Here is a 16290-nt window from a genome sequence, read left to right as displayed (position 1 = left end):
TCGCGACGAGAGAGCGGTTTTCTCTGTCCCTGGGTTCCAGGAGGGCACGGAGAGTCGCGGACGGACCAGCACTGGACCACACTCATCCTCCTCCATCGCCAGCAGGCAGCAGCGGGCGGTTCGAGAGCGTCAACAAAGGGTATTCACACACCCTCTGCCAAACTGTGGAACCAGGTAAGCGTTGCACCGCACACTCAGACCCCTCTTCGGTCCGCTCACAAGCCACCCAGGTTGGGTCCCTGAGTTCCACCTTGCTGCCCCACTGCAGGTATGGCGGTGGTTCTGCTGGTCCCGCTGGTCCCGCTTGAGGCGGCCGATGCTCCTGTCTTGCATGCGGAGATCGCAGTCCTACTTGCGAAGGATGCGATAGAGCTGGTCCCTCCAGCCGATATGAATACAGAGTTTTACAACCCTTATTTCATTGTACCCAAGAAAGCCGGTGGGTTACGACCAATCTTGGATCTGCGTGTCTTGAACCGGGCCCTTCGCCTGTTACCATTCAAGATGTTGACGCAGAAACGCATCTTCAAGTGCATCTGTCCCCGAGATTGGTTTGCAGCAATCGACCTGAAGGATGCATACTTTCATGTGTCGATCCTTCCGCACCGCAGACCATTTCTGCGGTTCGCGTTCGAAGGACGAGCATATCAGTACGAGGTCCTGACCTCCGAGCTGTCCCTGTCGCCCCGTGTCTTCACTTAAGTTGCGGAGGCAGCCCTTGTTCTCCTGAGAGAACAGGGCGTTCGCATTCCCAACTACCTCAACGACTGGCTCATACTAGCTCAGTCTCAGCATCAGTTGTGTGCACACAGGGACTTGGTGCTTTCGCACCTCAGCCGGTTGGGCCTTCAGGTCAACTGGGAAAAGAGCAAACTCTCCCTGATGCAGAGGATCACTTGTCCGTATGGAGTTGGATTCGGTCGAACAGACAGCATGCCTCACAGAGTAACGTGCGCAGTCGGTGCTAACCTGCTTGAATTCATTCAAGGGCAGGACAGCGGTCCCACTGAAACTATTTCAGAGGCTCCTGGGCAGTGCGCCTTGCCTTGAACCATCTCAAGGGGTGCTTACAAGGCAAACACGTGCTGGTCCGCACGGACAACACGGTGACCGTTGCGTACATCAACTGACAAGGTGGTCTGCGCTCCCGTCGCATGTCGCAACTCGCCCGCCACCTCCTCCTTTGGAGTCGAAAGGTTCTGAGGTCACTTCGTGCCATTCACATTCCGGGTCTGCTCAACCGTACGGCTGACGAGCTGTCACGAGCTACGCTCCCGGGAGAATGGAGACTCCATCCCCAGATGGTCCAGCTGTTTTGGAGACGTTTCGGAGCCGCTCAGGTAGACCTGTTTGCCTCTCCAGAAACCTTTCAATGCCAGTTGTTCTACTCCCTGATCGAGGGAACACTCGGCACTTAAGTGGTTCCCATATGTGTAAAGTCCACTGTATAGCCTCAGAGCCTGTGTTTCCCCGGCAGACTTCTGCCCTTTCCATGAGGATTACAATCACCTCTAATCTTCCATATGCACCTAAACGGATGTCATATGTGTAAGTGCTTCCGAAACCTCCTTCGGGAAGGATGGGGCTTCTAATTCAAATAGATGTTGTTTTTTTAAACTTTCTATTAATCAGAAAATCCTTTCTATTTATCAAATCCTTAAAAAAGAAAAAAAAGAAAAAGAAAAAAGGGGGAAAAAGCTAAAACTGTTTAAATAATATTATTATTTTGCGCAGACAGTGAACTTGAGCTGCCTGGTATGGTATTTTCTCTGCTGTGTTCATCTTAAGCATCTCTGGCTTCTGTTAGCTTCCTGATTGCAGACTTATAATATTTCCACACAAATTACATTTTGGGAAATTATTGCAATGCAGTTTGTGTGCAATAGAATAGAGATCGGCCAAAATAAAAAAATATATATATATTTTTTTCGATTTATGGCTGGTTGACCAGTGCATTTCCAGAACCCAAAACTTTCCCAAGCAGGCAGTTCTTCGAGCTCTTGTATGCCATCTCGCCATTCTTGTTTTTGGGTTGGACGGTGGTGCATTACTGTGCACGACCCCCTTCTGGATTGATCACCTGTGGCTGACTGTATTCGTCATCTGACTGCATAAACCAAACCGTGACATCCGTACCGTGAAGGTTCGGGACGAATACATGTACCGTTACACCCCTATTTGCTAGGGTTTTTTCTTAGTGAGAGAAACATTTATTGTATGCTGCAGCTCTGATCATGTGTCAGTCAATTCTGAAACTTCCGATCATTTTTTAGAACAAACCTAAACCTTTATATTGTAAAAAATGTAATAAAAGGCATAAACGACATTAAATATTCCATTAATCACATCTATTACCACTACTGCTCTAGTAAAAATTCAGGTACTGTCCCTTTCATTCTTCTATTGTCCTCAGAATCGGAGTGATTTTAGTATGTTTGAGCCGTTTGTTTTTCAGTGGATCACCTGAGAACATGTTGACTGCAGTGAGAGGAGAGACACTTGTCCGTCTCCTTGTCTGTCTCCAGTGTCTCAGGGTTCACGGGGGCTGTGCGAACACCACCGGGGTATAAGTGCACTTGACAGGGATGTAAACACCCCTCAGATGAGAGCCCAAAAGAGCAGGCGGTAGAAAGGGAGGGCAGTCGGATGAAAACAACAGCAGCAAGAGCGGCATACGCTGCCAGTTAAGGTTGGTTTCTCTGTGGGGAGAGAGCCCTGGATATCAAAGGTGCTTTAAAGGGAATGAGATTTCTGGATATGCGAAAGGTGCTACTTTTTGAAGTCGCCTTATATAAGTTTCATCCTGCTTCTGTACGGATGATTGCATAGTTGATACAATGGATGCCTGTGTGCATATGTCTCCTGACAATGAGGCCTGGAACTGCTGAGAAGTGAGCTCCTGTAGTGCGCTGACAATTTTTACTGAAAATGAGCCACGCCGGGGAGTTTGACAGAGTGTAATGATGTTTGATGTCTGCTGTAATGTGTACGCATACTTGCTGTAGCATTCATCTGCTATGACTGTTGTTTAGCTTCTGATTTAAAAGGCATAGATATATAAAAGATTTAAAAAGCACACTGTACATGCACTGAACAAAATTATAAACGCAACACTTTTGTTTTTGCCCCCATTTTTCATGAGCTGAACTCAAAGATCTAAGACTTTTTCTATGTACACATCAGCCTAAGGCACACCTGTGCAATAATCATGTTGTCTAATCAGCATCTTGATATGCCTCACCTGTGAGGTGGATGGATTATCTTGGCAAAGGAGAAGTGCTCACTAACACAGATTTAGACAGATTTGTGAACAATATTTGAGAGAAATAGGCCTTTTGTGTACATAGAAAAAGTCTTAGATCTTTGAGTTCAGCTCATGAAAAATGGGGGCAAAAACAAAAGTGTTGCGTTTATAATTTTGTTCAGTGTATGTTTTTTTGACTGTTCATGCTGACAAGATTAATGTTAGAATCTGAGGAAATCGATGGAGGCACTGATCAATTTTCTTTTAAAATGCAAATTCAATAAATTGTTCATCAATTTTCTTAAAGCTTTGGAAATTAAATGGGTGGTTTACCCCCAAAATTTAAATTTGTCATTATTTACTCACCCCTCATGTTGGTACAAAACTATGACTTTCTTCCTTTTGTGGAACATAAGATATTTTGAGACATATGTGTTGTTGTTTTTTTTGGATGACAAATCCATTTAAATAGTTCTCTGTAAATATTGCTAATTTCACAACCCCATTTATTGAAACTAGCCTAAAACTGCACATTCCAGACTTTCACAACATATGATATTTGCTTACATTTGATTAGCATGGCTTCAGGGATAAACCAATAAATAAATAAATATTTTTTTCTTGATTTTTTATCTCACAATGTGACTTTGTCTTGCAGTTGCAAACTTATTTCCCGTAATTTTGACTTTGTACTGTATCATAACTGTGACTATCTCGTAATATTAGACTTAAATCTCACAATTAGATTTTTCTTATTTATTTATTCGTTCATTTGTTAATTTACTTTCTACTTGCTCTGATGTGGAAACGGGCCTCTGTAGATTAGAAAATCTTAAAACTTTTATTTATTTATTTATTTTATTTATACGTTTTATTCCCAGGTTTTTTGTATCCTAGATTTTCACAGTGCATCAATAAGATCGCCTTACTGGGGGATCCCAGTGTTAGCAAAGAGTGGATAAAGTATGTATTTTATATAAGATCTCTGACCCAACAGTTCCTCATTTAAGATCATAGAGGGCTTTAACATACTCTTAAAGACACAGGCAACATGTCAACTAGTGGCAAAACTAATCGACTAGTCGGTGTGAACCCTAGTAAATGTTCTCTCTCTGTCTGTGAATGCCAGAGTGCAGAACAGCAGGCTGTGATGATGTATCGAACCATTAGTGCTATAAACTCTGATGTGGGGAGTCTGTATCATTAAGAGCATTAGATCTGTTGAGCGGAATCATAACTGCACTGGTCGCGGCCAGACAAAGAGACTGACCCATGCCTCTGTGAGAGACAGAGAGAGCAGATGAGAGTGATGTCATGCATTACTGGCAGAGATTGCAGCGCTCTGGCAATGTGCTGGCAGAGCGAGGAACTCCCCCGTTCTGGCCACTCTGCGTAATGGATCATTCCTGATGGGCTCTTAGGGTAATGCAAAATAGCAAGTGCTATCATTGGTCATTTCCACTGGGGTGAGAAGGGAGGGGAGACTCATCATCCGTTAACGCAGCTTGGAGTTATGAGCCGCTAATTTGAGCTCTTAATGTTCCCGTTCTGAGCCAGGGAAGTTGTGAGTTACAGTATGAGACAGGTGCCTTTCCAGGAGCTTTTAAAAGTAGATTTTTGCATACTATGAAATATACAATGATTATTGATTATTTACTTATTTTTAGTAATTTTCATAAAAGCACCTGCCTAAATGCACTTGTAAATTTTTGTAAGATTTCAAACATTCTTTTATGCAGCCCCTTATTTATTTATTTATTTATTTATTTGTTTGTTTGTTTGTTTGTTTGTTTATTTATTAAAGTGTCTTATACTCACCAAGGCTGCATTTATTTGATAATAAATACAATAAAACAGTAATAATAATATCAGAATTCAAAATGATTTTTTTAAAGATATGTTTTAAAATGTCATTTACTCCTGTGATGGCAAAGCTGAATTTTCAACAGCCATTACTCCAGTCTTCAGTGTCACATAATCATTCAAAAATCATTTTAATATGCTGATTTGATGCTCAAGAAACATTTCAATGTTGAAAACAGTTAATTTTTTTATTTATTTGTATATAATAATAATTAATAATAATTTTAGTAATAATTAATTGTAATAAAAATAATATTTTATTTTATTTTTGGAAACTGTTATGCATTTATTTCAGGATTCTTTGAGGAATAGAAAGTTTAAAAGAACAGCATTTATTTAAAATTTCTGTACACTGTAGAAGCCTTTACTGTCAATTTTGATCAATTTAACGTGTCTTTGCTGAATAAAAGTATAAATTTCTTTCTTTTTAACAAATGACCTCAAACTTTTGAACAGTAGTGTACTCCTTTTTACAAAAAAAAAAAAGTAGGCTAAAAGAAAAGAAGGCTATAGTAAAAAAGTAGCATCTACATCCTTTTACAATATATAGAGTATATATAAAGAATAAAGACCAAATACTAGGGTTTATTTTAATTATAATTTGTTTTAATAAAAATGTACATATAGGTTAATGGCAAGGAGACATTGGAAACAAAAAGTTGTGGAGAGGGCAAAAAAAAGAGCCATCTTCACGATTTAAATAAATAAATTTTTGTCGTTTTAACAACATGTCATCAGATATTCATTGCTAAAGTTATTTTTTACCTACTGAATGTACTGTATATGAAGGACACAAATGGCATCCTTCTTCTAGATTCTAGAATGTTACTTGTAAAGAGTAAACTTTGTAAAGAGTACAAAGGAGGCAATAAGGTGCAAGACTGTCAGCTCAAACTCTTTATTTTTCTCCTTCACACCAGACTAAAATTCCAAGCGTTGCTTCAGCACAGTTTACAGGTGTGCAAATAAAATATAACTCTACAGGGGAGTGTTAGAGGTGCCCAGGAGAGTTCTGAGCTCTTTTATCAGACAGTGATTTGCGTCAGGTTAAAGTGTTTCACGGGCCAATTGCTCAGGAGCGTCTAGTAAGCACTAACGTGTCTGGCCTGGGGTATAGTGTTTGGTGTACAAGCGTGCGTGTTTGTGTTTGAGGCAGAGAGACAGGACATGCTGTGCGTTTCGTTGCCTTTGCTTTGCGTCGCGCACCTCCCGAGGGTGTGCGGAACTCACACGGTTACGGCAGCGCTAGGAGAAGGGAGGAATGAATAAGTGATGTGGGCTTTGGGGAGGCCCGGCTCTGAGACGGTGGGGCTGAGAGATTGAGGCACAGAAGCGAGGCAGATGCTAGCGCCTCAGCCATCACCACGCTCTCAGGTGGGCCCTTGTGAAACTTCACACTGTGAAAAGCAGATAAATCTTCTTTCTCTTCTTTTCTTCTCACGAACCCCTCCCTTCACACTCCCAAACGCGTCCCTGTGCTGTTGTTGTTGTTTCATATTCATTCTCATTTTCCCCACATGACTCTATGTGTTGTCTACCTGTTTTTAAAGCTGTGTATGGCTTCCCGTCTCTCCGTTTCTCTTTATCTCTATATGAATCCATTCTCCCCAATGGTTTTACCTCTTTAGTCACATTGGACTCTGTGGTTCGGCTCTTTGCCTCCAACGTAGGGTTTTTGGTCCAGTCATGCAAAAACAAGCTGGGAAAATGGGTTAATGAGTTGTGCAAAAACAAAACTTAAAGAAGACAGTTCACCCAAAACTTAAAAATTCTGTCTTCATGTATTCACCCTCATGTCCTTGCCAAACTGTATGACTTTTATTTTGTTTTCAATAACAACATTCTTCAAAATAACATTTTTGTTGTTGTTTGTTTGTTTGTGTGTGTTCCACAGAAGAATGTAAATCATACAGGTTTGGAGCTAAATGAGGATGTCTGAGGATGAAGATTACAGCATATTTATTTGGGTGAACTATCCCTTTAAGTTCAAGCACACTGTCTGTATTTACATAAAACCTGTTAGAAATACTGCATTTAGACAAGAGTACATGGTTTGGACTTATCCTAGAAATTATGTCTTTTTCAGCAATTTGACTATATTTATTTCAAATGTTTTCCCCCAACAGCCATTGTCTTTAAGAAGGTTCGAAATGTTTATTGCAAAAAGTAAAATACAGTAAAGTCTAGTTAAAAGTTATCCAGTCATGTTGTTTTGCTGTTTTTAACTAAATGAAAGATGAATGGTATTTAATCAATTCATTTAATAATTCATAAGAACCAATATAACAATATGGAAATAAACAGCAAAATTACTGTTTAAAAGTTTGGGGTCAGTGAGATTCATAAATGTTTTTTTTATTTTTTTATTCTTTCTCATAATTAGCTTTGAAAAGTCGTGCTTTTGTAAAAATAAATATTGGTCATGAAAGTATTTATTTTTTATTTATTTATTCTGCATATTCTGCAAAAACTGCATTTCATTTTTATATTAATTTAAATTAAAATCTCTTGTAACATTATAAATGTCTTTAATGTCACATTGGCCTTGCTGAATTCTTGCTTTTTTTTTCTTTTTTTTTTACAACATGTTAAAATATGTAAAATGCTACTCTTTGAACGTGTGATGATGCAAACAAATCTTCAAACTTTTTATTTGAATTAATCTATTCAAAGCTCTGATTTAAAGCTTTGACTCAAGTAATTCAAATGAGCAGTTTGAAATTATTTAGTCGTTTTTCTGTCACTAGCATCACCAAATTTCATTGAAATATTTTTGCTTTATTTTCATGCACGCTCATGCTTGCAGGACAGGGAGTGGTTGCGAAAACCTGTCTAATGACAGTTTTTACCTAATGGTGAAATAAAAAGTGCATTTACATCATACCTAATCAAACATTGCTTGTCGTCACAGATATGTCATGAATATTTGATATATAATCTGGTTTTAGCATCACACCCTACATCAGACAAGCAAGAAGCAGTGCAATTGAATCACATTGTGTAGTGCCTTCATAAACTGCCTGTGTATTTCTGAGGACTAGTAATCTGTTCTTCCTCTCTATCTCTTCTCCTCAGCGCCATTAGAGCAGACAGGCTCTCATGCCGCAGATCAACCACAATCACAGACAAACACCCATCTCCACTCAGGTCTTACAATAATTGCTGACCACAGGCAGCATAGGTAGCCATTACCCATGAGGCCGTCCTAAAGACCCTTGCAGTCCATGTCTGCCATTTTTGCAACATCATCCATACAATTTTTTCATCATAATCTATGCCATGTTTGGTCTGTATGTCTGGTTGTTTCTGCAGTTGCAGGCATTTTTATGTATTATGTATTCCATTTCAAGATGTGTTATTTATATACATTTTCACAGAAATTAAAGCATTTTCTGCTGTGGCCAATTTTTTATTTGTATTTTTTCAAATTACAATTTTATGAAATTCAAAAAGTATGAAAATATTATTCAGTTGTCTCTATTTAGGTTAAATTCAGTGCTATAAAAATTAGCCTTAATGCAAAGATGTGTATTTTATTTTAAAATGTTGCAAATTTAATTTCCACCCCAAATGAGTGATTATAGTTGAGGTAGAAATGGCATTTGCTCGTGGTGGTTCTGGTGATACTGATAGTATGCAAATTATATAAACTAGTAATTTTGAAAAGTGTGATTTTTAACATTCAAAAGAGCCCATAATTGAAGAAACACCCCACTGTGTCATATCAGCGAGTAAATGAAGGAAAGAGAGAGAGGGAGAACAGTGTGAAATGTAAAACACCTCTGGATTAGTGCTGTCAATTGATTTTTAAAAAAAGAACTAATTAATCACACATTTTTCTAAAATTGCGATTAATCCCACCAAACATTAAAGTTTTTAAATATACTTTTATATTGCAATAATTTCACATCCAATCTTCAAATTAATGTAGAAACAACATAAAGACAGTATATTTTTAATATTTCTTTTTAATATTTTATGACTGAAGGTATCACTGATACCAATACTACTGATGTCTCTATGAAATAGTTTTTTCCCTGATATTTAACCATTGACTATAGCCATTCAACATTACAGTATAATTGAGAGCTATCAATTTTAACATTTATTAGACTTTAAAAAAAATTCTAATTTAAGTGAACTTAAAACAATCTTCAAATAAACCCATTATAATAAATGTCATATTTAGCTACCTGTTCCCTTCAGCAAGTAGGAAATTTACAGAAAGTGAATAAAGTTATCAAACATTAAATTCTAAATTAAAAATAGATGAATCCTAAAAGCTACAAAAGTAGATTTCTTCTTTTTTCACAGCACAGCAGCTGGGTTATTAGGTTATTTTAGGAGCCACTACTGAACATGACGCAGATCTGACATGCATTGTATTTTCTCACAACTCTTTACCTTTTCTGACCCACTTCAGCTCGTTAAGTCTCTACTAAAGAGCTGATGAGTTGAATCGGGTGTGTTAGATGAGGAAGACAGTGCTGAGCTGCTTCAGGACAGTTTTGAAACCCACTGCATTTCAGAGACATGTTCTTAAATGCAACTAAATACTTACAAGCATGCACAGTTTTAAGTAAGCTATAATCGCCTTTTTGGTAACTTCCTGACTTAACTGACGACCTAACGATGACATTGCATGCTTGTTTCATTTGCGCTTTAATATGAAATTATATACAGCGCGTGTCACTTCATTTGTGTGTGCAATTGAAGAGCACGTGCTACGAGCTCAGTATAACGGCTTACAGGACAGGAAAAATAATTTTTACTGATCTATGGCCTGACAACATCTCATCTGACCGCAGTGCACTGTTGTTCTACTGAAGTTCCCTCGTCACCTTTATCTTTTCCATGCTCGTTTGACTAGTGCCTAGTGCCTAGTGCCTGGTGCTGAAGTTGGAACGCGTATTTGAAAAGTCTCCCGTTTGATGTGGTTGTAAAGACGTTCTGCATGTAAATAAACGCAATTCTTGTCAAGAAAAAAAGTGACTGAAGCAGCAGTTGTGAGTGGGGTGGCCAACCCTAGCTCCACCTCTATGTTAATTGCGTTAAATATTTTAAACGTGTTAAACTGAAAAAATGAATTGCATGTGTTAACGCGCTAATTTTGACAACACTACTCTGGATATTATTTTCGTTTGTGCCGTATACCTGATTATTCTTAAACATGAAAAATGTGTATTTTTTCAGCTGACAACACAAGATGTTAATGCTCCTTTTATTAAAAATCCTGTCATCCATTTAAAGTTTTCTTCAGGTTTCATTCTAAGATTAAACTGTTTGCCAAACATCTCACATCACAAGTGAGATCTCAGTTGCCTGACACTGAAAGCAACTGAAGAAGCACTTTATTTCCTCTGTCAATTACTGCCAGAAACAGCTGAAACTTTCCTTTTTGTGCGTGTGTGTGTAAATCACTCTCTTCCTCTCTCTCACACAGCTCCAGGTATCCACCACTGACCTGAGTGGCAAGTTGGTAGAGGGACCTGTAGACCTGGACGTGTCTGTTATTGACCAGAATGACAACCGACCGGTCTTCAAGGAGCCGCGCTACTCTGGGGAGGTTCAGGAGGGCTCTCCTACAGGTACTCTTCCCTGACCTAACAGTGCTCATGCTCTTGCGGTTGAAATGGATGTGTCTAGGGAACTGATTACTGGAAGAAGAAAGTCGAGCTCAGAGTTGGCTAAAGGTCTAAAAGTCTTTGATAATAGTGGTTGGAGAGAATATTATGGTTCAGTGTGATGGAACAAGCCTGTGGACGATAAGGACTGTAACTTTGGTTGTTTCTCATTAGTTGGGTTTGAATTTCCATTATTTTGCTGCATACTTAGGGATAATTCTGCGGACTTGAATAATACTTCAAATTGTGTGACTTGTTGAAGAGAGGTGTTATGTTACTTTAATTGAGCTTGTGATTTTCACCTGGCAGACAGTAGAACTGGTGGAAAAAATCCCATAGAATTTTTGAAGGAGGGACCCAAGCAATATTGGTTCTCAACGAGGTTTCATTTGCAACGATGATAAACATGGTTTGTGTTGACCACAATATTGCACAGTTGAATTATTGGCATGAAACCACTGAAATGTAGAAAACAAAATTATCTATTTTCCTTTCTAGCTTACTGTATGTTAGTTATTATTATTATTATTATTATTATTATTAGGGGTCAGTAAATATTGAGAATAATAAAAAAAAAATATTTCAGCACTAAATCAGCACTTTAGAATGATTTCTGAAAGATTATGTGACACTGAAGACTGCTGAAAATTCAGCATTTATCTATATGTGTGACCCTGGAGCACAAAACCTTTGAAAAGGAAAAGCACAAAACCACAAAAGTCTTAATTCGCTTGGGTATATTTTTAGCAATAGCCAAAAAAAACATTGTATGGGTCAAAATTATCGATTTTTCTTTTATGCCAAAAATCATTAGGATATTAAGTAAAGATCATGTTCCATGAAAATATTTTGTACATTTCCTACCGTAAATATATCAAAAATTAATTTAAAATTTTTTTGCACCCTCTGATTCCAGATTTTCAAATAGTTGTATCTCAGCCAAATATTGTCCTATCCTAACAAACAATACATCAGTGGAAAGCTTATTGATTCAGCTTTCAGATGATATATACATCTCAATTTCAAAAAATTTACCCTTGTGGTCCAGGGTCACTCACACACACACACACACACACACACACACATATATATATATATATATTAAGAATACGAGAGTGGAGATTATCATAAAAATAATCTAGAAACCGTCCAGATCACCTTGGCAACACGTGACCTCATGTAGAATAATGCTGCGAGTTTTGCACAGGCCAACATAACTCAATTCTCTTCAGATTTTTTTTTTTCTAAAAACAAAGTTTTTCAGATTTACTTGCTACACAAATAACGTATTTTACATTATGGCATCCAAAGTGTTTGCAGAGGGTTGCGCAGGATCTCTTTTGTTTCTTCTCAGCATAGCTATAAAGCAAAAATGACATGTTTTATTAAAAAAAAATTGTAGTACACTTTTGAAGTCATCCCTAATGAGCAAACACATTATCTCCGAGCGTGTGTTCACACCGCGCGCCACAAAGATATCTTTGCCGAGCTAATCGTGAGCATCCCTCACAAATGGCAGCCAGCGTTTATCTCGCCACCAGAGAATACTACATTGTTTTCATGATGTGTCTGATAAATCAAAAAAGAATTGGACCATTTACAAACTGCATGACACTCTCTTCAGTCCCCTGCCCTCCAGAAATAAGAAATTCATTGAGACACAACCCCATCCTTAGAGACCTCAGTACTGCACTTCCATTTCTCAGACCTTCCATCATTTTTCCTGTGATTCTGCAGCAATTCCATCACATCACTTTGCTTCTTTCTTTTCTACTTACACTTTTTTTTTTTTTTGGTTTTTGTGACCTGTCACCATGGAAACCCCAAAACACAAGAAACATGGTTTCAGTGAGTTAAAAAGAAGGGATTTCGCCAACCTTCATCACCCACACTCTCACCAAAAATACACCCGACAAACAATTAAACATACCCTTGTAGCTCAAACACGCATGTGAACTCTAAATCAATGAGAATGGCGAGCATAATAGGACGGGAGAGATCATATCAAAATTTTTTCTCTGTGAAGAGTGGGCTGCGCTGCTTTCATTACAACATAAACAAACAAACATCAGCCTCAGACATCAATGATAAGGATGGGATGAACCAATCCAGGATCAGCTGCGCACAGTTCCTTGCAGGTACACTAGAGTAGGTGGATACCATGTGCCTGTTTGCAGATACATTTAGCCAGTGAATGGTATTGTGTGCTCAGTCAGGAGTAAGCTAGGGTGGAAGGAGATGAGAGTCCCTAACAGTGGGAAACTTTCCACTGCTTCCAGAGTTGCTGTAACTTAGTTAAGCAAAGTGGGTTTATCTAATCGGCAAAAGAGGAAATGAAATTTGGCTGAAAGACTTAATTAAATTAAACTAAGACCTTCATGCAACCAGGGAGAAGATAAACACCCACAGGCCAAGCACTGTTCCATTGGCTTTAGTCAGAAAGTGTGTCTATATATAGGAAAGCTATGTTTTATACTATATACAAAATAAGTATATTATAATAATTATATAAATGCTAAATATTTTTTGTTAAATATTACATTTATATTAATAAATTATTTTCATAATGTCTTTCAGCCATTATACATATATGCATACTATTATGTGTATGTACGTGTGTGTGCAAATATGTAAAATATGTATATATAAAATGAAAACTATATAAACTAAAAATTCAATATACTATTTTTTTTTCTAAAATCAGTTAAAAAAGATTATAATCCCAAAATTGGGAAAATAAGAACATATAACTTGAACTGAAGTCTCGAGTGCTTCGTTTTATTATTATTATTATTATTATTATTATTATTATTTATAATATTTTATATTATTAATATTTATTATTTTATTATTTTTTTTAATATATCAATTTAAAAAAAGTTTCACTGTCTTATATAAATACACTTTATTACCATAAGGACTGAGTGCCTCTTTTAAGTAAATTTTTATTTTTTTTCCCCTTTGGCCTTATTCTTTGCTAAATTTTTATTGGCATGTCGATCACCTTTTAAGATACCTTAATGGAGAAGATACATGATTTATGGAGAGTGGATCCATTTTGATGTCTATTGCCTGTCAATTATAACCATTTTCCTTGGAATAAATTTAAAATGGATCATTTAAAAAGCCTCACACCATTCACCAATAAAAGGGGTGCTTTCTATAGTTCCATTATCTTTCATATTAATCGAACAAGTTGCTTTCATCATTTTCATAGCGTCGTGTCCTGGCCAGTTGTTTAGAGGTGCAAAGTTCCTGTTCAGATTGCCATTGTCACTGTTCTACTCAAGGAGCATGTGTGCAGTGCATTGTGGGTGTAGGTGTGCGCAGCAGGGGCTGTTTTTTTTTTTTTTCAGTGACTTCGTCTCTCCTTTTTAGGCTTGTGTATGTACGGATGCAGATGTGCACAGCGTGCTTCCTCCGCTATGTCAAACTCTCCTGAGCTCCTGGCAAAGGGAGGATGAATCTGTATTGCTTTTTAACGCCTCTTTTCAAGGGCCCCGTTAAGCACGAGACTATGTCAGTCTGTGTCCGGAGAGGAAATGAAAAATGGGAATTGAGGGCTTTTTAAAGAAGGCTACATTAATCAGCACTGGAACCAACAGTCATGGGCCTCCCACTCGGGTCTTGGGTTTAAGATATTCTGTCCCTACACCCCGCCTGCTTTAATCAGCATGACCGCTGGCACAGGTTAGAAATTAAAGGGCTCAGCATGGTGCCTGATTAGTGAAGCTTTCTGCAAGCTGCCTTTTCAACAATTTGCAAGACATGTGAGAGTACATGAATGTGTACATGTGTTTACTGCTTACAGTGTTGTAAAGTGCTAAGTCAAGTTGGGAGATGTGACGTGTGGCCAAGTATGGTGTCCCATACTCGGAATTTGTGCTCTCCATCTACCCCATGCACACATACACCGTGGGCAGCCATTTTCTGGGGAGCAGTTGGGGGTTCGGTGCCTTGCTCAAGGGCACAATGATTTCTGAAGGATAATGTGGCACTGAAGACTAGAGAAATGGCTGCTGATAATTCAACTTTGCCATCACAGCAATAAATTACACTCTAAAAAATGCTGGGTTAAATATAACCCAGCGCTGGGTTAAAAAGGGACAAACCCAGCTATTGGGTTGTTTTGACCCAGCATTTTTTAGAGTGTACATTTTAAAAATATATTCAATTATAAAACAGTTATTTTAAATTGCAAAATATTTCACCATGTTACTATTTTACTGTATTTTTACTCAAATAAATAAAAATCAAAAACATAAAAAAAAATGTTGAGCCCCAAAATATTTATTATATTTAATTTTTTCGATCACTGTCTTTTATATTTACTCCAGTCACTGTTACTGTTGTTACAGGTTACTTTGGTTGACACAAGAATAGTAAAGGGGCTTGACTTCTACAATTTGTTTGTACAGACATTATTTGATCAATTTGGAGTCTCAGTTTGAGAGTCCCACCTGTTTGTAAATGTGTTTTTCAGTTCCAAACCCTCTCTATGTAATCAGAGCCAATAAAACCAGGTACATGCATTAGTAAATTGGGCCAATGTTGATGGTGGCAGCAATGAACATATGGTTTAAATGTATCATTCTTTCTCTCTTTCTCCGCAGGCTCCTCCCTCTTCACTCTTTTGCGTGTGTCGTGCGAAATGTTTATTTTGTTCTGAATTGGGAGGACAGTTGCCTATAGGGGGAAACACAGCAGCACTCTGACATTTCTGTATGTGGTGATAACTGAGCAAACAGCTAGACTCCTGGCAGGCCTTTATTCACTCGCTCTCTTTGTTTCTTTCCTCTTCCTCTCTCTCTCTATTTCTACAGGCTATTTTTGTTGGGGAAAAATATCTTCATTTCTCAGTTGCCTTTCCTCTTGTCTGCTATTTGGTTTTTCTATTTGTGAAGTCTATAAAAGCCTTCCTGGGTTCTTCATTGCACCTGTGATTTTCAGCAGCTCAAAGGAGTGTTCCGGGTTCAATACAAGTTAAGCTGTATTCACAGCATAGCTGGCGTTGTGTTGATTAATACGGAAAATAATTTCAACTCGTCTTTCTCCTTTATACATATAGCACACATAAAAAAAAGAAATAACAGTGTCCTTATCAGCTAACCTAGCAGGTAATATAGACACTCTAACAGAGAGAAGCACTGTCTGGTACCAGAAGAAATTGATGACATTTTAGCATTATTCTATGTAGAGCACAACTTATTATAACTACAGTAAATCTTTTAGCTTCTAAATATATGATATTGTAACAAAGTTCGTAGTCACGGGAAGAAGGAGGCGGGAACCGGCAAATGTGCAAAGAAAACTTTAATAATAAAATAAACACAAAATAGCGCGACAGCCCCTCGCGGACGACTGTCGCGCACAAACAGAACCAAAACACAAAATAAACTCCAGGCCTGGTCCTCTCTCGTCCGACACTGTCGTCACTCCTCCCTTTTATTCTTCCGGAGCTCCTCCGTGAGACTCGAGACCGGTGAGTGGCGCAGGTGTCGTGCATTAGCATTTACTCCACCGGCCTCGCTCCGTTCCCACGGCTCTCGGCCCCGCCCC

General features: G+C 38.2%; 1 protein-coding gene across 1 annotated transcript in view; it reads left to right on the top strand.

Annotated features, from left to right (window-relative positions):
- Window positions 1-16290, top strand: part of LOC107738387 (cadherin-13-like) — a 363553-nt gene that overhangs the window by 200687 nt on the left and 146576 nt on the right. Inside the window, exon 7 of the mRNA XM_016550141.1 lies at window positions 10551-10695. Coding sequence (XP_016405627.1) covers window positions 10551-10695 — 145 coding nt within the window. The remainder of the gene's footprint in view (window positions 1-10550; window positions 10696-16290) is intronic.

The sequence above is a fragment of the Sinocyclocheilus rhinocerous genome, unplaced genomic scaffold, assembly GCF_001515625.1.
Source record: "Sinocyclocheilus rhinocerous isolate Xijiao unplaced genomic scaffold, SAMN03320098_v1.1 scaffold975, whole genome shotgun sequence".
NCBI classification, from domain to species: Eukaryota; Metazoa; Chordata; class Actinopteri; order Cypriniformes; family Cyprinidae; genus Sinocyclocheilus; species Sinocyclocheilus rhinocerous.
The sequence above is the reverse complement of the archived record's forward strand: the minus strand, read 5'-3'. Positions and strand labels throughout refer to the sequence as shown.